At 45.7% G+C, this 24,611-nt stretch overlaps 1 protein-coding gene across 1 annotated transcript in view; it reads left to right on the top strand.

The window, feature by feature from the left end:
• Positions 1 to 19,251, top strand: part of vangl1 (VANGL planar cell polarity protein 1) — a 48,447-nt gene extending 29,196 nt beyond the window's left edge. Inside the window, exons 4-9 of the mRNA XM_048978692.1 lie at positions 8,052 to 8,477; positions 10,050 to 10,225; positions 13,636 to 13,769; positions 15,975 to 16,110; positions 16,803 to 17,037; positions 17,834 to 19,251. Of these exons, the coding sequence (XP_048834649.1) occupies positions 8,052 to 8,477; positions 10,050 to 10,225; positions 13,636 to 13,769; positions 15,975 to 16,110; positions 16,803 to 17,037; positions 17,834 to 18,094 (1,368 nt within the window). The 3' untranslated portion in view covers positions 18,095 to 19,251. The remainder of the gene's footprint in view (positions 1 to 8,051; positions 8,478 to 10,049; positions 10,226 to 13,635; positions 13,770 to 15,974; positions 16,111 to 16,802; positions 17,038 to 17,833) is intronic.
• Positions 19,252 to 24,611: the final 5,360 nt, after the last annotated feature.

Consider the following 24,611-nt stretch of genomic DNA (forward strand, 5'->3'; position numbering starts at 1 on the left):
AGGACGTCTCTGTGTGCGTTTGATGCATGCAGAAATGTGGTGTGACATCCTCTCTGACTTACAGCCTGGTTTTTCTCTCTCTCTCTCTCTCTCTCTCTCTCACTCTGTCACTCCTTCCCTCATGTGTCCCTGTCTTTTCCTTTTTTCCTGGGTCACCCTTCTTCTCATCCCATAGATCTCTGTAGAAGTCACTCTTGTCCCAGAGGCATGAATGGATTGTAATTCAACACCAGGAGGGAACTCTTTAGAGGGTCTGTGTTTTCCAGTCCTGGGAGAGACTTGATGTGTGGGGGGGGGCACCAGGGTTCAAAGCCTGCAGTCTGGCCTGTAGCCAAGTCAACGACCTATAGCTAAACAGATAAATGGTGCTTTGGCTAAAGAGATATTGGGTGATCTGTTCTAAGCAAATCCCATTTTTGAAAGCGGTCTATTGTAGAATACGGTGGCTGGTGTAACAGGCTCATGGAGAATGTGTATTTGAGCCAAAGGTGCTGGGAGTGTGAGAACACAGGCCTAGAATGGGGCAAAGCGGTTGACACAGTCTTGATGAAAATAAACAGTCTTTCTCTCGGGGCGTTTTGGAGAGTAGTTCTGAGCTGCGCCACACCTCACCCTGGCCGCAGAGACAGAGGCGGGTGTGGCTTTCGGCACGATATTCCTCCGGCATCGTTAGGTCATCTCCCTGCCGCTCCTGTGCATGTCTCTGTTCAGGAAGGTTCTTCCCACGCGCATGCAGACTGAAATGCGAGTATTATAGCACGCTTGTCCTGGGCAGCCAGCCTTTCCCTGGTCGCGTGTGTAACTGGTGTGTGTCCACAACCTCATGACACCAAACTTGGTGCCCCCTTCACCCTTGATCTGTATTTTAATGCACAAAGAGGGTTAGTGGGACTCGCTCTGACTCACCCATGACTCAGACTCATGACTTCCTGCGACAGCCTTTGAAGTTTTTTAACCCTCCCCCCTTCGTTCATGAGGGCATGACCCAAATTTGGCAACATATTTACCTTGTCATAAGACAAACCGTCTTGTCATGAGGGCCCTGCTGTGTTACATGGAAAACTCCTCCCGTAATCACTTCGATCAAGCTAGTGCTTGTGGATTTAGGGATTTTGCATGAATAATATAGAGCAGAGTGACTCGGGCAGCATGGAAACACCATTAAGGGTAATGCTTAGTGGTGCAAGGATGTGGAAATTTTGGCTGATACCATTTTCATCTAATATTAGCATTTACCAGGGGCAGCATGGTGGTGCAGTGGTTAGCACTGTATGGGGTGGCATGGTTGGTGCAGTGGTTAGCACTGTTGCCTCACACCTCTGGGTCCCAGGTTCGAGTCTCCGCCTGGGTCACGTGTGTGTGGAGTTTGCATGTTCTCTCCATGTCGTCGTGGGGTTTCCTCCGGGTACTCCGGTTTCCCCCCACAGTCCAAAAACATGCTGAGGCTGATTAGCAAGTCCAAATTGCCCGTAGGAGTGCGTGTGTGAGTGACTGGTGTGTGAGTGTGCCCTGCGATGGGCTGCCCCCCCCGTCCTGGGTGGTTGTTCCCTGCCACATGCCCATTGCTTCCGGGACAGGATAGTGCTTATCCCAGTAGGATAAGCGGTTTGGAAAATGGATGGATGGATGGATTGCATATACCAATAACCAGTACTATCCGGCTAAGCTCTACAACTCTAAGCAACCACATCATACAATGCAGGCAGAGGAACATTACCACAGTAGTGCCGACTTGGGTTCTTGTGGTGAATGAGCCAATAAAATCCCCCGTTCTACAAAATGGAAGATGACTGAATGCAATGCAATGATTTCCATTTTTTCCCAATGCAATCATTTCATTATTATCACACTGGCGTCTTTAGCTCTCGTGCTGCTAACATTGAATATTGATTAATATCAGCTAACAATTTCGACCAAGATCAACATATCCGACCCATGCCAATGTCTTGATTTTGAACGAATGTTGGCCAGTACTGATATGATAACCAGTATATTGTACAGCTTTTAATGATGCTGTGACGAGCTGCAAAGGTCCCCTTGCCCCACACATGAATCGTCAGTCTGATGTCCCCTCAATCCCTGACCTGCTTCCTGTCCCCTTTTCCATGCAAACGCAGAGTCCCTGGCGCTGAGACACACAGCATCTGCTCTCAGCCTAAATGGAGGGGGGAGTCCGTCTGCTCCGTTTCACACCCAGCAAACGGGACATATTGCTGACTGACCCTGGTCCCTTGAGCGCTCTGTGGGTCCTTTGATTGCAGCATCTTGTCCGTTCGCTTTGAGAGCCACTGGCGTGCAAACCAGCAGAGCAGCTTATGTGCTACCAGGCAAATGCAATGAGCGTATGGGCTGGACGGCTTGTTCAAAGATCAGAAAAGTCGACGATGGGAACCGAGTGTTTGGCAATCAACAGACGTACAAATACGGTTTATTCTCTTTGATAAAATGCTGGCAATGACCATTTATAGTTTGAATCGTATAGAATCATAGTTATGTGTAATATCTCAGACCTCACCTGTTTGCACCAGCTGAGTAACTTTTAATTCTAGTCGAATGCCTCTGGATTAACTAAACAGGCTTTCACACACAGACGGACACAACTATGAGACGGCCTCAGTCCGTGTGGAAGCCCCCCCCCTCCTGCCCCCCATGAGTAAAAGTAGCTGTTTGTGCATGCATGTAGCGTCACAGAGGGTGATGACCTGGACTAGTGAGGCGGGTGATAGGAATTTTATTTAAATCACGTCCGGCCTGCACTAACTGTACCCCAGGGGATGTGAAGATCCTGTCTGTGAGGTGACCCCCCCTCCCATTTAGAGGAACCCATAGGTTCATCCCCGCCTCCGCTGGCCGTTTTTTTCCTGTGTTTGGTCCTTTACGGTGATCAGGTTTCACAGGATTTTCTGCCAGTTTCACAAAAAAAAGAATGACCACACCCCAAGATCACGTTTCGGCTGTGGGATTTTCTTGCTGTGTGTGTGTGTGTGTGCGTGTGCGTGTGCGTGTGTGTGTGTGTGTGTGTGTGTGTGTGTGTGTGTGTGTTCCTGTAGGTTTTTTGTATGATGAGGGGTGGTTCTGCTGTTGTAATGTTCCAGGAAGTTCTTTTCCCTGCCACCTTAAATGATTGTGCTTTGTTTCTAATACTCAGTCAGTCATCAGTTTGTACTTCATTCATGGCCCACATTATATTTATCATCCAATTGAAACTGTTACTTTACTTCTTAGGACAAGTTGTTGCTCTTTTAATTCTTTTAGGCAAATGCGTCGCGCAGTCAGTACTTTGCAAAATTTTTACTAAGATTAAATCAGAGGCAGCTCTAGATTTTTTTTTTTAGCAAAAGCCGATGTAACGCACCTGAATTAGGATCTTATAACTGCTAGTTAATCTCTTTATTGCTGTTCATTTGTTTTAACATGTTTGCCAGCTTATTATGTATTACTAACCTTTATATGTAGCCAAGCTTTGACCATGAATATAGACCTGTTTAGTAACATGGTATGTAAACTCAGTCAACCAACCTTTTGTCCATGTTGTCCTGATCGCACTGTGAAAGATTAACCACCATCCAGGGCTCAAAGCCAGATGATGTCACCTAGCGGTGTGACCCCTCATTCGACTCCGTCATTCCAGGAGGAACGAGGCCAAAACAGTTGGATTTGTTTGTTTTTCCCACTCAAATCAGGAGCTCGTATCAGGGCGTCAGCTGTAAGATAGGGTCACGGGGTTTGACATCATAAATAAATCATGGGGGGGCGGGGGGAGGGGTGGGGGGGGGGACTTGGTTAAAATCATTTGCCATTAAGTCATGGCATTAGGATTCTGACTGATGTCATATAGCCACAATTTCAATATGATGCCCACACAGTAGTTATTGGCTCAATGAAAAAAATTTATCTTCTTTGATATAATTTGTTTACATTAACACCCACTACCTTCATATTTAGAATCCTATATCTCTGTTGCGGTACTGAGTGACATGGGTTATATACTGTATCTGCATAGTGCTATTTATCAAGCCGGCCACATCTATGCATGTTTAAGACTTAGGCAGCGCGGCACTGAATCAGTCAGTATACTGTGTCTGACCAGCTCACTGACCGCTGCCTTTGGTTCTCTTGGTTCCTGTTCTGGATCTGGGCCCAAACCTTCACTAATTGTGTCACAGTTTATCAAGCGGGGTGTGTGGAGGGGTGAGCAGCATACGCAGCTAAGGCCTTGTCCTCCGCCTAGGTAGCTGTGTGTGAGACTGAAGTGCCAGTGGGCTGCTTCACTGTGGTGAAGACACAGGTCTGCCGTGTCTCTGCTGGATGTCTATTGGCACAGTTCGGAAGCTCCTCCCATCCAGTCTAGCTCAGCCTGAAAGTCATCTAAAGATGAAAGCCGGGGGGGGGGGGGGGGTGTTATTGGGCTTATCTCAAGTTTCATCTGGAACTAGTGATTCTGATTTTGTATATTCAAACAAAGTGCCTCGCTGGGTGAAAAAAACAGGCCAGTGTAAAGCGATTAGCGCTGAAGGGATGAAGCACAGAAAGCGAAGCCGTAGCTGATTTACTCCTTGAAAAGAATCTGCCTGCAACGTTCAGGCTGAGGCCTGTGAACCGGAGGTCGCTGTGCTTGTGAGGGCGCCGGCTGTGGAGTGGTGTGACGCGGATGGTGGAGACCCGAGCTCTGCTATGGACTTTCACTTCCTTTCATTTAGACGCCATGAATAAGAGGAAGGGGATAAGGGTGGGGGGCCGCGGGGGCTGGGAGAGCAGGAGTCTCGCGTACACATCTACACATCGTTATTTCTCCCGTGTCGTCCCCACCATCCTGAGCAATCTGCTCTCCGACTTCTTCCGGCAGCTTCCGCGTTCTTCCCCTGACCGCTGACTGTTTTCCAGGGGGTGGCGAGGATCTCCGCGTCCTGCTCGCATGAAAGAAATGGCTGAAATGGAACATATTCCAGAGTAAAGTGCAGTGCGCGCAGTGCCGCTAATGTTACTGTAACAGTAGGAAGCAGTTTACTGTCTGGCTGTGAAAAAGGCAATAGTTAAGTCGCGATGCCCTTTCGTTTGGCTCACAGCACCGCTTTAGAAACGGGGAAATTGTCCCTCTGAAATAGCGCTCTGCTCCTTCCTCTAAAATGCGCCTGGTTCCCGTTTCAACCAGCCCTCCAGTGGCGTGGCCTAAACCTTCCTAAGAGCCATTGTGCTCACTGACGTAGCCCTTTGCGACTGGGCCGTCTTTAGTATCGAGTGGTGTTTCGGCTTCTAAGTGGCCATTGTCACCCTTGCTCTGGAACACTGAAAGAGGCCCAGACTACAGCTTAAAAGCCAGTCGTTTCTAGGTAAACGGCGGTCGCGTGGATAAGGGCGCCGCTGCAGAGCATCATGGGAGCTTGTCCGACTGCGCCTTTTGGTGGAACGTGGCGATTTAGGGATATGGTGCTTGCTAATGACCCTGTTACTTCATTCAGACACCCCGGGGTGCTTTTTGTGACATAATAAATGGTGTCAGAAAACGGGGAAGAAGAAGGGTGTGTGCTTGCTTGCTTTTAATTTCCTTTTAACAAAACTGTGCCACCTGTGAAAGTTCGTCTCATATTTCATAAGCAGTTGAGGGGGGAGGGGCATTGCAGTCCTGGCGTTTCGCCAGATTTCCCTTCTTCTCTCCTTCTGTTCCGCCCACTCAGAGTCGCTCTGCAGGTCAGGTGACTCCCCTGCCTTGGGTGCATAGGCTGGTAGCCATCACAGTGTATATGACGGAAACAGAGCAGCGTCCTCAGACAATGGTGTTGTCGTTGGTTATTAAACAGCAGACCGCAAGGTTGTAAAATGGCTGGAGAATGCCAGGAGACAGGCCGTGTGGGCCTTACATATTCTCCACCCTTTCTGAGGGTATCATTGACTGTGGAAATCGATTTGGATGTAGCGGCTGGAAAGAGGTTGGACCGTCCCATTAGAGCGGAACCCAAAGACGGCATCCGTGGTATTTCAGAGTGGCCCCTCTCCGAGCAGAAAAGTGGTTTGTTCCTAGTTCTGAATTTATAGCTGTTGTCAAGGCCACACAAAGACATTGCCTGGCCCCTGGAAATTTTTACTGAATGCCCCCCCCCGCCCCCCCCAAACCAAAGCTACCATTATCCATGCTCACATAATCATGAGCCCCTCCCTAGTACTGGGACCCTGAAACCCTTCCTCTTTCTCCTCTCATGTGGGCTGTCGTTCCTCTTTCCTCTTCGCTCTGCAGCCTGTATATTTTCATTCCTGCTAGCGTCACACACCATGCGCTGGACTTTGGTCCGTCCAGGGGAAATGACAGGTTACTCAGGGGCATGACGAGGTGGCCCACTCTGGCGTCTGCTTCCCCAACCCCCATTCCCCTATCCCCGTCCAGGCGTGAAGCATGTGGAGCAGGACCACAGCATATCAGATCCTTAACCTGGAGAGAGGTCCTTCAACCTTCAATTGGAAGCATGTGGAAGGACCTTTGTGTCTGTGTGTGTGTGTGTTTTTTTTTTTTTTCCAATGGTAAATGGCAGGTTCTCTGTTTTGACGTAATTATCTCCACCTCTGTAGTCATTCTAGTCAAAAATCCAACAATTACACACTTCCCCTTTTACCCCGTGGAGCGGCAGAGGTCATCGGCAACTTTGCCGTAGGTTGTTATGACTGCATTGTTACCATTGTGCTTTATTATTGTTAGGGGTTTGCTTTCAAAAGCATCCTTTTTGGAAATCTTTGCATCACATCGCACACAATCGTCGGTAGGTTAACTAGCAAAACTGGCAGGCCCTTTATCCTCTCCGTGCCCCCACACACACGCCCTCGCGTCCACCCTGTCCAGGGCCAGGCCTGCTCCCATGAGCGCGGCGCGGAGGTAAGGTATCCTCTTCTTCCACACGGTTCTTTTGTGTTTTGTTATAGCTCATAAAAGATTGTATTTAAGCCTTTCAGTGGGCCGTTAGCAGAGTGTGGGAAAACTCAGTAAAGGGTGTCGAAGGGTCTCAGCAGGGACTCACTGTCCACATGGCCGACTGCTGGCCGTCATCAGGGCGAGATGCCAGAAAGTCACATAAGGGGAGGATGTATGGCACAATCACTTATCACTTCATTGTGTATATGTGTGTGATTTTTTTTTTTTAAAGTAACACAATTGATCTTGTGAAAAGTATTGTATTTAGTAAAGTAAGAAGGAACAAGCTGTCTTGCATTTCAATTATTATGCATGTGTATTATAATATTGCCAGGATATAGATTGGTCGTTTCAACCGGAGTGGACGTCTTGCTGATTCTCCCATAATTCTTTGCTTGGTTTACACTGTAGCTAAGTGTTGGCGTTAAGGCTCTGCATGCTTCACTGGCTTCTGCTTTTGTTCTCTCTCCCTCTCTCTCCCTCTCTCTCCCTCCCTTGAGCCCTGAGCAGCACTGCCAGGCGTGACACAGCACTTTATTTCTCCCGCAGCTAATCGGGAGCTTTTAATTTACCACGCCAACGGCCATTTCTGGCACGTTCTCTCACTGCATTCCAAAGGACCTTGCCCATGTCATCTTAACTCGTATTAAGCGTTTGACCCAATAATGGGCCAGCAGAGTATAAAAATCACTTTCAAGGTGTTAAACCACCATACCGTAAAATGTGTTGAAGTTCACTTATTACATTGTTGTTAGTTGTTGTTGTTATTATTAATATTTCCATTCACATATCTTTCTGCTAACTGGTACACTGTTATAATTCGTTATTCCATCCTATGGTTTGTTGGTGGTTTTGTTGCACCCTTACTGCATTCAGACAGATGGTGCAGATGATTGTTCCGTTTCTCTCTTGTTTGGTAGCTGTGGTCCTAGGGCTTCTTCTTTTTTAATTAAGTGACTTACAGTAGAGGGAAGGGTCACAAATTGTGTGGGCTCCCTGGGATTTCAACCCATGACCTTTGCCTCGTTAACGTAAAGCTGTACATACTTTTGAAATTAGCACTCAGACACGGAAGTGATTGAAGCCCGTTGCTCTAAGCACTGCTTCCGAGCTCTGTGTTTAAGGTGAGATTCGCCCCCATTTTTAATCTCAGGATGACAACTGGGGCGAGACGACCACAGCGGTCACGGGCACGTCAGAGCACAGCCTCTCGCAGGATGATATCGTACGAATCACCAAGGACATGGAGGACAGCGTGGGCCTGGACTGCAGGCGCTACGCGACGCTGACGGTGAGCGCCGTGCTGGGCCTGCTGGTGCTGCTCACCCCGGTCGCCTTCCTGGTGCTGCCGCACGTGCTGTGGAAGCCGCAGGACTGCGACACTGCGTGCCAGGGCCTGCTCATCTCACTGACCTTCAAGCTGCTCATTCTGCTTCTGGCCGTGTGGGCGCTGTTCCTGCGGCCCCGGCGCGCTCGCCTGCCCCGCGTCTTCGCCTTCCGCGCCCTGCTCATGCTGCTCATGCTGCTCGTCATCGTCTCCTACTGGCTCTTCTACGCCGTGCGCATCATCCAGTCGCAGGTAAGCGTCTTCGCCGTCCAGCCTGGCCTCACATTTTATGTATCCAGTGGGAGGTATATATATTAGCAGTATATGGCTCAGTGGGTTAGGGCACAGTTCCTTCAAGGAGATGGTTGCTGGTTCGAATCCCAGGGTCAGCAGAGTGATTTCACTATTGGACCCCGGAGTGAGGCCCTTGGCCTCCAGTCGCTGTCTGACTCTGCTCTCGTTCAACAAAGTCACTTTGGATAAAAGCATCTGGTAAATCATTAAAATGTGACGTAAACATCCTGGATTGTGTCCTGCCTTACGCCCGTAGCTCCCAGGTTAGGCTCCAGACCCCCGCGTCCCTGAATAGGACAGACGGGTATGGAAACTGAATGGTAATGTACATGTACCAAAATGTCACATCCTTTCACAGATTTTTTTTTTTGTTTGTTTCTAATTCTTAATTTATATTACATTAATTATTTAGTTGACACTTTTGTCCAAAGAGGCATGCAACAGAGGATCAGGTTCAGACTGTTCCTGGAGCGACTGGACACCGAGAGCCTCGCTTCAGCGGCCGACGGTGAAATCACTCTGCCAACCATGGAATCACATAAAACACGCTCACTGGTTTCGTGGTTTGTTATAATTGTTTATAATCTATAGCATCGACAGTCCCTCCAAAAAGCCGACAAACACAGGTTTAATAAAACCTCTTCTGATTTACGGCCCCCCTAGTATATCTGTCGCCTAATAAATAACGTGCAGGAGAAAAACTAACTTGACGGATACCATCAGTTTGTCAACAATGTAATATAATGTAAATATCCTATTGTCACAGTGATGGAGGTCTAATGTCGAAACAGTTGTGTTACACCCACGGTGGATCTGTCATACAATCAGGGCTGTAGGAAGCAGGGGGACGGGCAGGGACATGTATCCCTCAATATTTAATTTGGCTTCATTCGTCCACCCTATGAATGGACCTTTGTCTTTAAATAATTGTCTCCCCCCAGCATCAAACTCTGTCTCCTGCCCTTGTACATAATAAAAGGTATGAAGTGTAATGAAAGAACAGGAGCCGTCTAAGCTGAAATGGTGCTTTATGTGGCATCTGCACAAGTATGAGTACAGGTACACTGGAGTGCTTCTCTTTGCCCACCCCATCTTGTTCCCCATGAGACACACATGCAAGCGAGAGTAGCTTGGGGGGGGTGTGTGTCACAGCACAGGGTTAGCCAGTGGGGGTGAGGCCGTGCTGGGGGGTGAGGCTGCGCTTTAAGGATTGAAGATATGTGGCTATTCTGCTAAGGCTGGAACCTGCGACTAGCCGCTCACCCTCGCCCCCCCCAATCTTTTTTATTTCTAATAAACATCGTGCCCAGATGTAAGGGCGTGTTTCAAGGCTTTTATGAACTTGATTAGAAAGCCTCAGAGCTTCAAACCAGAGCTTGTAAAAGAGTCTGGTTCAGCTAAGGCATGCTGATGGGGGAGTGTGATGGCCCAGCTGCAGGACCCCCCCCCCCCCCCGGCGTGCAGGGAGTCCGCAGTAAGCCGTATGAGTCAAGCACACTAACGCTGCTCCTGTCCCGCACCCCCCGGCAGGATAAGAACTACCACAGCATCGTGCAGTACGCCGTGTCGCTGGTAGACGCGCTGCTCTTCATCCAGTACCTGGCCATCGTGCTGCTGGAGCTGCGCCACCTACAGGCCACCTTCTCCGTCAGGGTGACTCGCTCCACGGACGGCGAGACGCGGCACTACAGCCTGGGCCAGCTCAGGTCAGCCAGCCGCGGGGGTGGGGGGGGATACGATACTGTGCAAAAGTCTCAGGCAGTTAAAGACTGCGTACGGCTCCGTACTGTACTTTACAGGTGTTAAAGACATAACATTAGAGAGCCTTGGGGGGGCAAAGGGAAGCGGTCTAGCTTGTGTTGGTGACCTGTTGGTGACCTACGCATAGAAGATGTGTAAAATATGTTCAGTACAACAGCAAGCTTAAAAAATGCACAATAAGTGAAGATCAGTTTTGGAATGAAATTATATAAATGTGGAGTCTCAGCTAGGTCCTGCTGCTGTTTTCGTACTGCAGCCTTCTGCATAAAAAGTGCAGCATTTTCCTGGTCTTTATTTTTATTAGATAATACAATAAACCGTCTATAAACTGATGGAAAACTATGTGAAGTGATGGAATATGGAGGCTACACAGCCCAGGGTGGGTGTGATCATCATTCATTGTACATTAATGACTGGTTCAATATACTTTCCCTTATTAAGTCATTGATTCTCATTGGCTTAATTGATAGTGATTGACAGCCGGTCCCACCCATCATTCTTTTGATTGCTTTTTTTCCCCCATAACTAAGAAATGCGTATATTTACATGCACACACGTCACTTGAAGCGGTTGATGGGGAAGGTTGTCGTGCGCAAGAACATCACTGTGCTGCCAAAGGCCGGCTGTCCCTCCTCGCTGGGGGACACGACATGTACAGGGTACGATCCACCCAGTTATGGGGACAGTACTGCGCTGTGCTGGCCCAGGTAAATGGGAAGCACATGGTGCCGCGAGGGTGCTGCCGGTAATTAGGTTAAGCAGCAATGCGTGTGCCCCTGTGCTCCAGCCTGGGCTCTGTCCATCTGCAGGGGGGACTCCGGAGCACATGATCTGCATTATATCACTCTGACTGTGGCTGCAAAGGACAAATCCTCCCTTAACAGCCAGCTAAAAATGTTCGTTCTTATCTTAGTGTGGGAGGGGGAAGGAAACCTTCTCACTAGTGCCGGGGGGGGATGTGTTTTGGTTTTATCTTGTGAGGTGTAGGATTCCTGAAATTTAATGACCTCCTGGAACCGATTAGGTTATGAACAGTGTTGGGCAGTTCAGGTCGAGAGTCTACTAATCCAGACCAGGATTTTGTTTTTACCAGCCAGTTGAGCATACAGAGTAACAGTCTTCACCTGCTTGGTAGAAACAAAATCTTGGTCTGGGTTTGTAGTTTCTGCACCTGAACTGCCCAACACTGGTTATGAATTGTAGTTTTAGAAAGGACGGCCGCACTTGACGTTGACACTGAAAAATGCATTGACATCAATTTCTTAAATCGGTGCATGTTTTTTAAAATTATTATAATTTTAATGAAATTATCTTTATGATTTCTAAACCACTTCAGTTCATTCTAACTGATGTTTTTCCTTTAATATAACTACGGAATTATGGGAGTAGTTCAAATGATCACAAATCAAAAAGGTAGTTTTACACTGTGCAAAGTTCGATGGCATAGTACATGGGCATAGGGCAATGCACGAGCTTCTGAAGAGCGCAAACAGAGGTGCTATTCTGCACCCCCAGAGTGCTACAAGAGCAAGGAGTGACGCTTATTCTGCATTGGGCTTGTTGGGAACAGGGCTGTTTATCATAAACTTAAACTGATACAAAAATGGATGCTAAATAAAAGAAAATAATTCATGAACTGAAATAAAAATGAAAACTATGTTTACAAAAACAATATATGTTGGACTTTAATTGGCAAGAAGCAGCAATGCACCACCGACATCTTTTTACCTCGTTTTTACACAATATCACCTCTTTTAAATGATGCTGTGGTTGTTGATCATCCCTTTCTTCACTTCAGTGCTCATCGCTTCCATGATTTACCAAAACATGTGGCGTGGTCCACTAACTGAATTTAATAAGCGAAAGGATACGGCGAATTTACAGATGACTAGCTTTTGGGCATTACAGTACGCATCTCATTAATATATTAGGCATACTGCTAATTTGCTTATGAAAATGTGGGTGAAAATGCTGTCCATGTGGTGCTGAAAAGCCGGTGTCCATTATCTAAAGCTCTGCAATAACATAGTTTGTTGTCAAAGTTAGAACATTAATTTAAACTGCCTGATTTCATGGAGCAAAATTTAATTGTTTAGATTAATCAACCAATCGGTAAAATAGTCAATTGATTAATCCATAGAAAAACAAGTCGTTAGTGGCAGCCTTGTGTGCATCTGTAGTGGATGGAATTTTTGCATACTTTGGTAAAATCTGCATTTAAAAGTTTTTTGGTACAGAAAAGTTCATTAGTCATGAGATTGGCGACTCAGCAGGGGGATGTTAGTACTTTCAATCTGTTTTCTGCTACTGTAACATTTTCCGCAATTATTGGGTGGGGGGGGTGCTGGAAGTGAGTATCTGAGCCTTTGCAGTGATAAGGGGGTGATGGTTGATGCCGATCGCAGGGCCTGGGGCTCGGCTTCTGCCTCCTCAATGTGATGCATGGTGACCCCCCCCAAACATCAGTGGAGGGTCTTTAGTGAATCTCTGTGTGTAACTGCAGTCTTGGCAATCCACCAAGGACATGATTCACAGCGATAATTGGTAGTCAGTGTGATGTAGAAGTTTTAAGAAGGACAAACGGTGGAACTCGGTATCATTTCATAACTTTAACGCTCCGTTGAGGAGTGTGATGGACTGAGGAGATGCGGAGGTCAGGTACCTTCTCGCGCCCCTGTATGGAACAAGGCAGAGTCTCTGCGGGTCCTCAGCTGTCTTCGTGGCTGTCTGCTGGGGAGAACCAGAGTAAAAGCTGCAGAAATAAATAAATTTGCAGTGCAAGTGCTAAATAATGGGGTTAAAACGTTAAACCGGTGTAATGCTCTCTGAAGAGTGTGTGACAACAGGAGGCATTGCTGTCCCAGGAGAGAGGGTCATGTGACCAGGTTGTTTGCGTGAGTTCGCTTGCCCCAGGTTCATGACTGATGGTATAACCTGTTTTTCATACCTCTGGGGCCCTCTGTACCCAGCCTGACCCTGAGACGCATCCTGTCTCCAACTTAGGTCCCGATTGTCCCCCGACACATGTGCCCCGATTTTATCTTTTTATTTCTGCCTAAAACAGTGTTTTTGACTGTAAGTTTCCTCTTTCTGCTGTGTTAGCCTCAATTAAAACATTCTTCTGCAGTCCTGGTCACCGTCTTCACCACAGTGATTGTTACAGGCCACATTTTAACAAATGCATAATACCCTCTATGTATAGCTGTACAGTATCCTGGAATTGAGAGCCACTTCCAAGCCAAGTCTGAAATTATGGTCAAAATATGGTTAAATGAGTGAATGGTCACCTCCTCATTAACTGTCTCTGGAATGGTACGTATGGCCGTGCTTAACCCCTGTCCTTTGTCTCCTCCAGCATCCAGCGTGCCGCACTGGCCATCCTGGAGAACTATTACAGGGACTTTGCCGTCCACAACCCAGCTCTGCTGATGGCTGCCAAGTCTCGTGCCGCCAAGCATCTGGCCGGTCTCAAGGTCTACAACGTGGACGGTGAGTGGAGCAGAGGAGATCCGGATGCTCAGCCTGGGCCCCCTGGTCTCATGCGGCTTTAACGAAAGTTTCAGTATCTCAAGATTTCATCGAATTTTAGTCCCTTTGAAAAATGGTTCCTTTTAGCTTTGATGGCTGCATCGCAGACTCTTGGTATTCTTTCAACCAGCTTCCAGATGTAGCCCCCTGGAATGCTTCTCCAACAGTCCTGGAGGTGTTTCCACAAGTTCTGGGCACAAGTTGGCTACCTTGCTCTTACTCTTTGATCCAACTCATCTCAAACCAGCATTATAGCGTTTAGGCCTGGGGATTGTGGTCTTTCCTTGTTCACAAGATAATACTTGCTGCATAACCTTAAGATTTGTTATCTTGTTGAAAAACAAATGATTTTCAGTTAATGTGCCCAGACTTTGACTCTTGCTCTATATGAAAATCAGAACCAAAAATCCAGAACTAAGATGGGCGAACCTGAATTGTGTTGGTCCACCTTAAAGAGGTGGGCAGTCTACATTGGGACAGTGTGCATCTTCTCTGTGGGACGGTCCACTGCATTTCCATCCTTGCCCTGCCACGGTAGATCCAGGCCCATGAGGAACCTGAATGGAAACTTCTACCGCTGCCTCTGTCCAACAATCCCTTCTCTGAGTTATGAATGTTGGGGGGGTAGCAGACCCTCTGTTTCTCAGTACAGTCAGTATCGTTCCATCTCTGGCTATGGCTCAGCCTTGTGCCCTCTTTGGGGCAAGGACGGCCGAGCCGAGATGCTGTCCCACCTGTTTAGGCCGTGCTGTACCAGTATCCAGTTCATCACCAATCATCTATGACTGCAGTGTGAGGCATGACCTTGGAGTACCTCTCCTAAGATCTCGAGCAGCTTGGAATGTCTGACGTTGATCCAGGTCTTCCTGCAGAACTTGATATCTCAGGCTTTTAATTGGATTTGCCATGCTTTAGGTGCCTAAATAACACCCCTGTGTCTTTTATGCATGAGACCATTTCATGCCCCCCAACTCCCCTTTTATAAAATAGCCGCAGATCCAAATAATTTGCGTTAAAGTACCCATATGAACTCCACATTAAAATTCCCGGCTCATTATCAGCCTTCTATTCAGAGTTACGGATTCCTGGCCAAGCCCTGATGAGCGGCCTCAGATTCTCGTGCCCCGAGGTATGAATAATTCACCATCCCTGACCTGAATAGGCATCTACGATGTAATACAGCCAGACCTGCACTCTTAACCCAGATTAAAGTCAGTTTTGGGCAAAAACAGCCATGTCTTGAATATTAATGTAAGACCCCTGAAACTCTTAATAGTTAGAAGAAGGACTTTAAACAGAGAAATTGGGGGATGGGGGTTATTTATGGATTCAGGGTATAGAAATCCAAAATACATTTCTACGTTGTGCCAGAACTAGAGCCCACCAAGCAACATGCAGACTGTTACCCAGGTGTAAATCTTTTGTCGTGAAAACAGCTTCTTTTAAAAATTAACTGTGTTCAGCAAATGTGTATTTGTGGGTCATGGTTTGGTGCAGTCTAACAGAAGATGCATGAGATTCCTTTTCCTGATGTCTGAACGCTCACCGTGTAAAGATCGAAGGTCATGTTAGCGTGTTCAGATACCTCCACACAAACCCACTCTCCAGCAGGAAATGGAGCAGGCCCATGCTATAGGGGGGCCAGCCCCCGTGTCTGTTTGCCGCTCGCTGTTATCTTATCGGGCTGTGGGGGGGGGGGGGGGGCACACAGTAAGGCCGACTGCACACTCTTTCCAGCTGTGTAAGTTTGGATTGGCTAAACGCGGTTAATGTGTTGGGAAAAATTACCGCTGACAAAAGGAGACAGGGTGGGGTGGAGGGGGGGGGGGGGTGGGGGTGGGGGTGGGGTGGAGGGGGGGGGGGGGTAAGGTTAAAAGTGAGGATGATTTTGTTTTTAAGATATAAAACATCTGGGGATACTCATCTCTAAAGTTTAGATGTTTGGTCAGCTAGAATGACGACTCTGGAAGGAAGAGGATTGCAACACAGGGAGCCATATGGTGTGATGTCACTGCCCTGAAAGCAGCTGCTGGGGGGGGGGTGCTTGTTACCGGGTTGTCATGGTAATGCGGGAGCCAGCGGACAGGGCAGTGCTCGACCTGATGCTGTCGACGCTCTCTGTGACAGCTGCAGGTGATTCCCCGTCTTTTTCCCTGACCGCTCCAGGCCCGGCGAACAACACCACCCCCAGCCAATCCCGGGCCATGATTGCAGCAGCTGCCCGCCGCCGGGACACCAGCCACAACGAGCTGTACTACGAAGAAATGGATCAGGAACGGCGCGTGAGGAAGAGGAAAGCCAGGTGAGATGAGGCTAGCCTGTTCTGCAGCACCAAGAAGGGTCCCACTGATCAGGGGCAGTTCTGGGGGGAGGCGGGGCCCCCATAAATATATATGCTATGACCATGAATCAGTATTTTCGCTACCCAAAAAAACTGAATGAAAACCACAATTACTGCAATATTTGGTATTTGGATATGAAGGCAGGGCGGCATGGTGGTTCAGTGGTTAGCACTGTCGCCTCACACCTCTGGGACCCAGGTTCGAGTCTCCGCCTGGGTCACATGTGTGTGGAGTTTGCATGTTCTCCCCATGTCGTCGTGGGGTTTCCTCCGGGTACTCCGGTTTCCCCCCACAGTCCAAAAACATGCTGAGTTACTAAATTCCCCGTAGGTGTGCGTGTGTGAGTGAATGGTGTGTGAGTGTGCCCTGTGATGGGCTGGCCCCCCATCCTGGGTTGTTCCCTGCCTCATGCCCACTGCTTCGGGGATAGGCTCCGGACCCCCCACGACCCAGTAGGTTAAGCGGTTTGGAAAATGGATGGATGGATAGATATGAAGGCAAACAGCAAATCTGGGAAGGAATAGTGGGGTGAGACATGAATTGTATTTGATGATGAAGCAGTGGGAAAATTAACAAGTAGATGGGCAAGGGGTGTACAAACGAGGGTGGGAACAGTCTGACAGCCGTGTGACGTGGGGCCTCGCTGGAATAGGCTGGTGGTGGCGGTAGAGGAGGCCTTCACCCACATCAAGCGCATGCAAGAGGAGGAGCAGAAGAAGACCCCTGGAGAGGTGATGGACCCACGAGAGGCAGCTCAGGCCATCTTTCCCTCCATGGCGCGCGCCCTGCAGAAGTACCTCCGCACCACTAGGCAGCAGCACTGCCACACCATGGAGAGTATTCAGCAGCATCTGGCTTTCTGCATCACCAACAACATGACGCCCAAGGTTGGTCTAGACACCTCACCACTGTGAAGTACTTATGATGTTACTACATTGCTTGTTAGTTTGATTTATCCACTGTATGGCATGTTGCAACTAACAGTGTTTTTGTAAGACAAGGAGTAACCAGCGATTGAGATGTTCTATAACTAAACATAATGATTAATCCCTTAGCAACATAGAATGGAATAGAATAGAATAGAATTGAATGTCCCTATTGTAATTGTACTTGTACAACAAAACTCTATGTGCACTCCTACCAACGCAACATATTATAAAAATTAATTTAAACACACACACACACATATATATACACACACACACACAGACATAATATTAGAGAGTTATACAGTAGAGATTCCTTCCCAGTTTGTGGGCACTGTTCTGCTGGGCCTCGATCCTGGCAGTTTTAATCAGGGTTGCGGTTAATGTCCAAGAAAAATCACTTATCTTAATAGCATGTAAAAGAAATGGAAATGGTTAACGTTATCAAACTTCTTAAATCTGTCCCATCGATCAATCTGACGCCAGCACGCCCCCCCACCTCAATCAACAGGTTTTATCGGTCAGTGAAATTTTTACATAACGTAAACCGGACAACAGTCACGAAACGTTTGGGATCCCTTCATATACAATGTACCGCTGAATAGAGAGTTTCAGTCATAGAATCTTTTAATCAGCATTATGTGTAACAGTAGAGATTTTATTTCTTTAATTCAGTGGCTCTCTTGAGCGTGACTTGGTTTGTGATCGTGCCTCATCGGTCGTCCCGCTCTGCCTCTCCCCACATCTGTGAGCTTAGGCCTTCCTGGAGAGCTACCTGATCGCCGGTCCCACGCTGCAGTACGGCCGCGAGCACTGGCTGGCCCGGCACTGGACTCTCGTCAGCGAGGATTCTGTCACCAGCGGCCTGAAGGACGGATCCGTCTTTCTGCTCAAGTGCATAGACTTCAGCCTGGTGGTGACCGCCAGGAGGATCCCATTCATTAAGCTGTCCGAGGAATTTATCGATCCCAAGTCGCACAAATTTGTCCTTCGACTGCAGTCAGAAACATCTGTTTAGAAATACATATATAAATATATTTTTAATTACTTTCTAAATTTTTTTTAAGCAGTTTTCTTTTTTTCCACATTTGTAAATTTTTTTCAGTTCAGTTTGCTGTTGTCCTTTGGTTTTATTCAACTTTATATTATTCATATAAATCTATATATGAATAAATATATGCTTTTAAATATATATATATATATTTTGTGTAGTTCTGGAGGAAGTGGCAAATTTGAAAGCTCTAAACCAACAAAGCTGAAGAAGATGAAGTACCGGACTGTCTATGCCGGAGTGAGTTTTCATTTGTGCCCTCACTGCCTGCTACCCCCACCAATAAAGACAATTAGGGGCTGGCGAAGAGCCAGAAGACAACAGGGTCTGTTGCTATGACTACGGACATTTTGTGGACTACTGACGACTGCAAACTGATAGTGGAAGTGGGGGAGCAGAGGATGAAATTTTCAGTTACTTTTATTTCATTCCATAAACAAGAGGTTTGCGAGCACTCGGTATGCCAGCAGTTATTTAATTATTATTATTACAGTTTTTTATACCTGCGTTTTTTAAAATGACACTTCCTGCAGCTGGAGTTTGGTTACGTCTCGAACAAAAAACGTCTGGATGCTCAGTGCTTCAGTGCGTTCTTACAAGTTGTTATAGCAACGGCCCTCTCGAGTGCACCGAAATCTTGACCAACTACAATTGTTCAGGTGCATTTTCAAAGATTTTTTTTCTATTGAGGAACTGTATATCTGTATGTATGTTTGGATGTGTGCGTGTCTGTAATATATAACTTTTTGTGCACATGAGGAATGTAAGCTGCTCGCGTAATTCACACTTTTTTATATATAAAAAGAAAAAAAACGACTCCGATGGACACCCCTCCCACTTCTCTCATAGCTTTTTTATCTTAACTGAGAGCTCCTGAAAATGTACCAGCCTCAATGCAGAAAACGCGGTTACTGCATTATCGAGACTCTTGCAGGAATCTGCGGCCACATTAACCCACATTTAAAATGTCCAATCTGGTGTTCGCCATGCCCTGAGTCATGGCTTGTCCTTCTGATGAATTTTGTTCTACACACAAAACAAAGACCTTGTCTGTCTGACCAGAAATGGATTCTCCGCAGTATTTGGTGTTTTTGGGGAATAAATTTGATTATTGCTCAGTTACATTTTCTCGTTACTCTCGCTAGATCTGCACGTCTCTCTTGTTTTCCCCGCACTCACCATCTACGTACAAATTTAATTTCAGACAAATTCCTGCTGTGTGTTTTCACTGTTTTGTGCAGAAAGGCCAAAGACCACTGTTATCTTGGCAGGTTTACGTTGCGTTTAATGGAGCCAGGTGACCCGATCTGCCTTTTTTCTTGTGTCAGGTACAGTCGGGCACCTCTACACTTGTCCTCCTCCCCAGCAATGTGGACCCTATGCAAAAATGTGTGTAACTTTGTTACAGAGGAAGGAGTGGATTTCTGTGTAAGAAACAAAAGCAGCACATTTCATCCTACAGCTAAGTAGCAACGCTAATATGTGTTTGAAAGTTCTCTAGTCGGAGTTACACAATTACTATAAGAAGCCTGGAAAATGTTGCCAGTGTTGCATCAACTGCAGGGAGAACATGCAGAGCAGGTAGCAAAGCTCAGCTATCTGCATGGTGTATCTTTGATATCCCTGAAGCATTAAGATGTTGAACAAAAAATCCACGAGAACTTGAATTCAGTTTTGAAATCGGATCCTGATTTTCAGTTTGGGCTCATGAGTATTGCGCTATATTTGATTTGTAGAAATTAAACAAATTTGTTTGTTTTAGTTTCTGAGTCGATCTTTAATTTTCCTGTGGTGGGGAGGAAAAGAACTGAACAGAACAACTTGTATGGGCAACTGTTAGGTGCCAGGTGGGAAGAGCGATGTATTCGGTCTCATGTTGTCACAAGCTTTATGGAAAAGTAGCTATTGTTTTCTGGGGCAAAAAAATAGATAAATTGTGAGTCAGAAAAGCATTACGGCACTACGAGGCTGATAAAGTCCTGCTGTAGCGTACTTTATTACTCTGGGAGAGAATGGTATACGTTGGCTGGCAAATTCATCAGCTGTGTTGAGGAACATGTGACCAGCAGCACTGGTAACTGGACTAAAGGAGACTCTGGCCACTTGGGGGAATTGGGAGCTGTGCTTTACTCCTGCTTTGAGCATTGCATTGAAATGTAGTAATGTCCCCCCACTCAAATGTTTTAGTCAGTTCTGATCTGTTATTTTTAATCCATAAAGTGTATTATAGCAACAATGATGATCGTTTTCTGTCGGCATATATAGTCCAAATAGTAAAACATGTTGAGCAGTTCGCACATATTATACATAAGACTGGAACAGCCATAACCTTCCCCTGTATCGCCACCTGATTTTTTTTGTCTCGGTATTTAGGCCATTTGGAGCAATAATTATTGAAGCATTCAACACAGCGCTACACTGATATTCTTCACTGTGAATGTTTGGAAATGCATATGTTGTATTTAAAAAAAAAAAAAAGGTTGTATGCACAAAGGGTAAAACAATATGAAACTGTATATTGTCTGTACATGTTAAATCATTTTTACTACTTTGGGGGGAGTTTATACAACCCACATTTTCAGTTTTTACCGATGGTGGGTGTGTTTTATATATATGGTGCATCTCAATGTGACTCTGTACCTGGATTACACCCTTGTCAATGTAAGTCATGTCTACATGTCAAAGACTCCCAGTTTCAAATATTCACATGTCCTGGTTGCATTAAAAATGCCATTTTTTCCCCTAAAACTGACATCATAGTCAACTCAACTACAGTATTTATATAAAAAAATAAACAATTTGTGAGTGCTTTTCATAAAGGATTGGCTCTCTTTCTTCCCAGTAATAGACCATGCTTCTCAGTATGCTCCATGTCATACAAAATACTTTCTACTTTCTAAAAATAATATTCAAGGCAAAGGTAAACTGAATGGCCCTGTTAACATCTTCTGTCTGTCCATCCATCCATCCATCTTCTGTTCCCACTTTTCTTATACAGGGTCACGGGGCTTTGCAGTGTATTTCTCTGTATCATAAAGCTTTCTCAGTAACAGCTTCTGTCCGGAGCTGCAGGCTATAAACCCAGTATCACATTTTTACCTGGAAGGTAGTTGCTTATAATCAGCTGTATTCAAGCATATGCCAGAGTGCTAGTCTGCTTATGAACATCACTGCCCCCCACCACACGTACCCCCCCCCCCCCCATCTATTTTATATAAAAGGCCAATCAGAAGATAGCATGACTATGTCCAGTTTCAGGGGAGATGGGATGGCAGCCAACAGCCTTCGTCACCTGAGTCACTTCATTCACTTATTCCCCTCACAATCCAGACTGAACACGACTGCCTTTGGTCACCGTGTGGCTCACTAATGCACTTTGCCACTAAGGAGACCTGCTTGCTACCCTTTCTGTAATAATCCAGAACCTGCTTTGAGTTTGATGCTTTGCCCGACAGAGGTTCCCCTTCAGGGTTTCTGAAGTTCTTTAGCAATCACACCACATGGCCCTGAAGCAATATGAGGATTTGTGAGTAGGAATGCAAAGGTTTAGGATCCTTGCTATAAGTAATTTGCGGTGTGCCACGAAGAATTTGGAAGTGGCTAGCATCGTTCGCATTGTTTACTTCATGTGTTTGAATGTGGGTACTAGTTATAATTTCTAAAAATGGTGCTTTTTTTTGCATTGTGCCATTATACGGAGCAGGAAACAAAACATGTTTACTGTTGTTACACATTCCTCAGCTCTGAGATGGGAGAGAAATGATCACAATGCTGACTTCACGTCTAGCTCAATTTGCTACTAGCAAAGCCCTTCATGCAGCAGTCGTCATAGGGGTTCAAATTCCTGCTTAATATGCTTTCTGTCCCTACAGATTTAGTGCTGGCTGCCCCGGCATCCGTGCAAGATTTGTGTGGCATACAGAGAAGGGGACAATATAATTATATTCACCGAACCTTTGTCCCCAGTAGCAGATTCCAACAGGCGTGAGGAATGCAGATGTCAGAAAGAAGAAGAAGAAAAAAAACAGATTAGTCTTCACATTGTCGTCTTAGACAATGAGTAATTTTCCTACGATCCCTTGGAAACATATCAGTTTGGAAGAATACTTCTGCATCCCACTAGCTTAGTAATGCTAAACAAACACAAGCCTTTATGGACTTGTGATCCTGCAGTGCTATGGTATTCATCAGCTAAGCTCCTGTCATTTGAGAGCGTCTCAACGCTCATAACAGATTAGTTTGTTTTTTTTTGTTCCCTCCATTATTTGTTCAGATCCACTGGTTTAAAATGCCTGCAGCGGCTGGTTAGTCGTTGATAGCCTGAGTGTGCTTTTTTTACTGCAACACTAGGGGGCAGCAGTTATAAAAGCTGCATCTTTGTACCTGGAAATGAGATCTAAGACATGTGTAAGGAGCTCCAAAGCTCCCCAATTGTCTTTTGTTGAGGCAATCTCAAGGTATTGCTGTCCTTCAACATTTAGCTCAAATTAAAAGGAAAAAGGATGTAGCTTTCCGTATGCCCTGATACGGTCATGAGCGGCATGTTTTCCATAGTTTCATGGGACTTGATCTTGACAAGCTGAATCAACATTGTCCATTCCTCTGCAGTTCCTTCCTCTGGACCTCTGGATTGTTATTTTTTTGTTTGGAGTTCTAGCATGAATAGAAAGGTGGTGCTGATTTGACAAAACAGCAGCAATTACAAACCCAAAACTGTACCAACACTGTAGAGCACTAAGAGATTATCATAAATCTGTGGGTAATAACCGTAGCTGTCATAGGCCTACTTGTCGCTTACATTGTCATGGTTATTGGTACAATACAGATTACATTATCTTTAAGGTTGCATTGCTTTTTGGACATAGTCTGGACAATTGGTTAGGAAAAAATTAAACAGAAAACTTCTACTAGTATAATAAGTGTTAGTAGTATTAGTATTAGTCATTCGTATTAATAGTATTAGTATCTTTCCTTGCTCATTGTTACTGAATCATCAACATTATCCCAGTTCTTCCATTCACATTTCACGTTCCGCTGCCTTTTTTCCTGTCTAGAACTATCGAAATATTCCATTCCCTTTTAATAATTCATGCCACAGGGCAGCCAGGTGTTGGCCTTAACAGTAGATCCCAAAGAGTGCTATTCGTAGAACCACCCCCCCCTCCACCCCAACCAATTGCTCCTATAAACACACAGACACACACACACACACACACAAAAGCCTCTATCTGAAAACACACACACACAAAAGCCTCTATCCGAAAACACACACACGCACATTTTATTCCTTCCACTGTAACGGTTTCCAGAGAGGCCTGGTTCTCTTTTCTGCTTGCCTGCTCGTTGTAAAGCCTTGTGATGTGTGGTCTCTATACTGGAGAGGAAAGGCATGCAAGGGATCAGATTTCGAGATCTTGCAAACAAGGGCAACAGTCCAAGAACACACTGGCAAGTAAATGTCTCTGCCTGTGTTCATACATGTCGGTTACTTTTGTCTTTAATATTTTAAGACCACAAAATTATCATTCTGAGAAGGTAGTATAAGACATCGAAAAGCATCCAGCGAACAGACTTCATGTCTAGTTGTGATGTCTCATACATTCTAAACTGCTTTTAAAGGACATAACTCACATTTTCATGAAATGCAAATCTTTTTAAGCATATGTTTCATTATTGTCATACCTTTGTTGCTGTAGAGTCCGGTGAGAGAGGCTCTTCTGGGTTCTAATCAGTAGTTTCTTTGAAATAGTACTTGAAATAACCCAAAAAAAAAAATATATCTCACCTGCCCCAGTTTTGATTTACAAATCCAATCTCAGCAATGTTTTTGATGGGTTTATTCATCATAAATAAAATAACAACACTTTAAAAATTGTTAGATCATCTTAACCCTATCTGGAGTGGCATTATTGACATATTTCCGCTGCAGTGAAATCTGTTGACTTTCCAGTTACCAAAACAGTTGTAAATGTGTAACATTGGACAAAAGTTGGCATTTCCTTTCATGTAGATTTAAAATACAACCACTTGAGGTATCCTAAGGTTCTCGTCGGGTTTGAGCTGTTTTGCTCTGCCAAGCGGTACTTAAAAAAACATAAGCCACAATAACCTCGAGGGTCTACTCTTACACTTTTGTTATCTTCACGCATAAATACTTACAGACTAAACCTTCTTCTCCTTCGTTCTTCATCTATACCCCTGGCTAAAAGACGGCCCCCCGAGAATGATTTGTTGTAGACGTGCATTCTGTATAATTACTTGCTGCCAGGACCTTAGTGTAGCTCAGAAGCCACAATAGAGCACCGAGTAAAGGCACTTCTCTTCGTAATGTGCTGCTTGGCATCGTTCAGTAAATATTTGAAAACACGAAAAAGATGAAAAACACCTCAAGTACACTGACTTGTCCAATGTTAGCACAAAAAAAGCTATTTACAAAAATATTTATTTTATGTTTTGGCCAAACAGTTCTCTTTGTTTCAGTTTC

Source organism: Brienomyrus brachyistius, chromosome 16 (assembly GCF_023856365.1).
Source record: "Brienomyrus brachyistius isolate T26 chromosome 16, BBRACH_0.4, whole genome shotgun sequence".
In the NCBI taxonomy this organism is placed as follows: Eukaryota; Metazoa; Chordata; class Actinopteri; order Osteoglossiformes; family Mormyridae; genus Brienomyrus; species Brienomyrus brachyistius.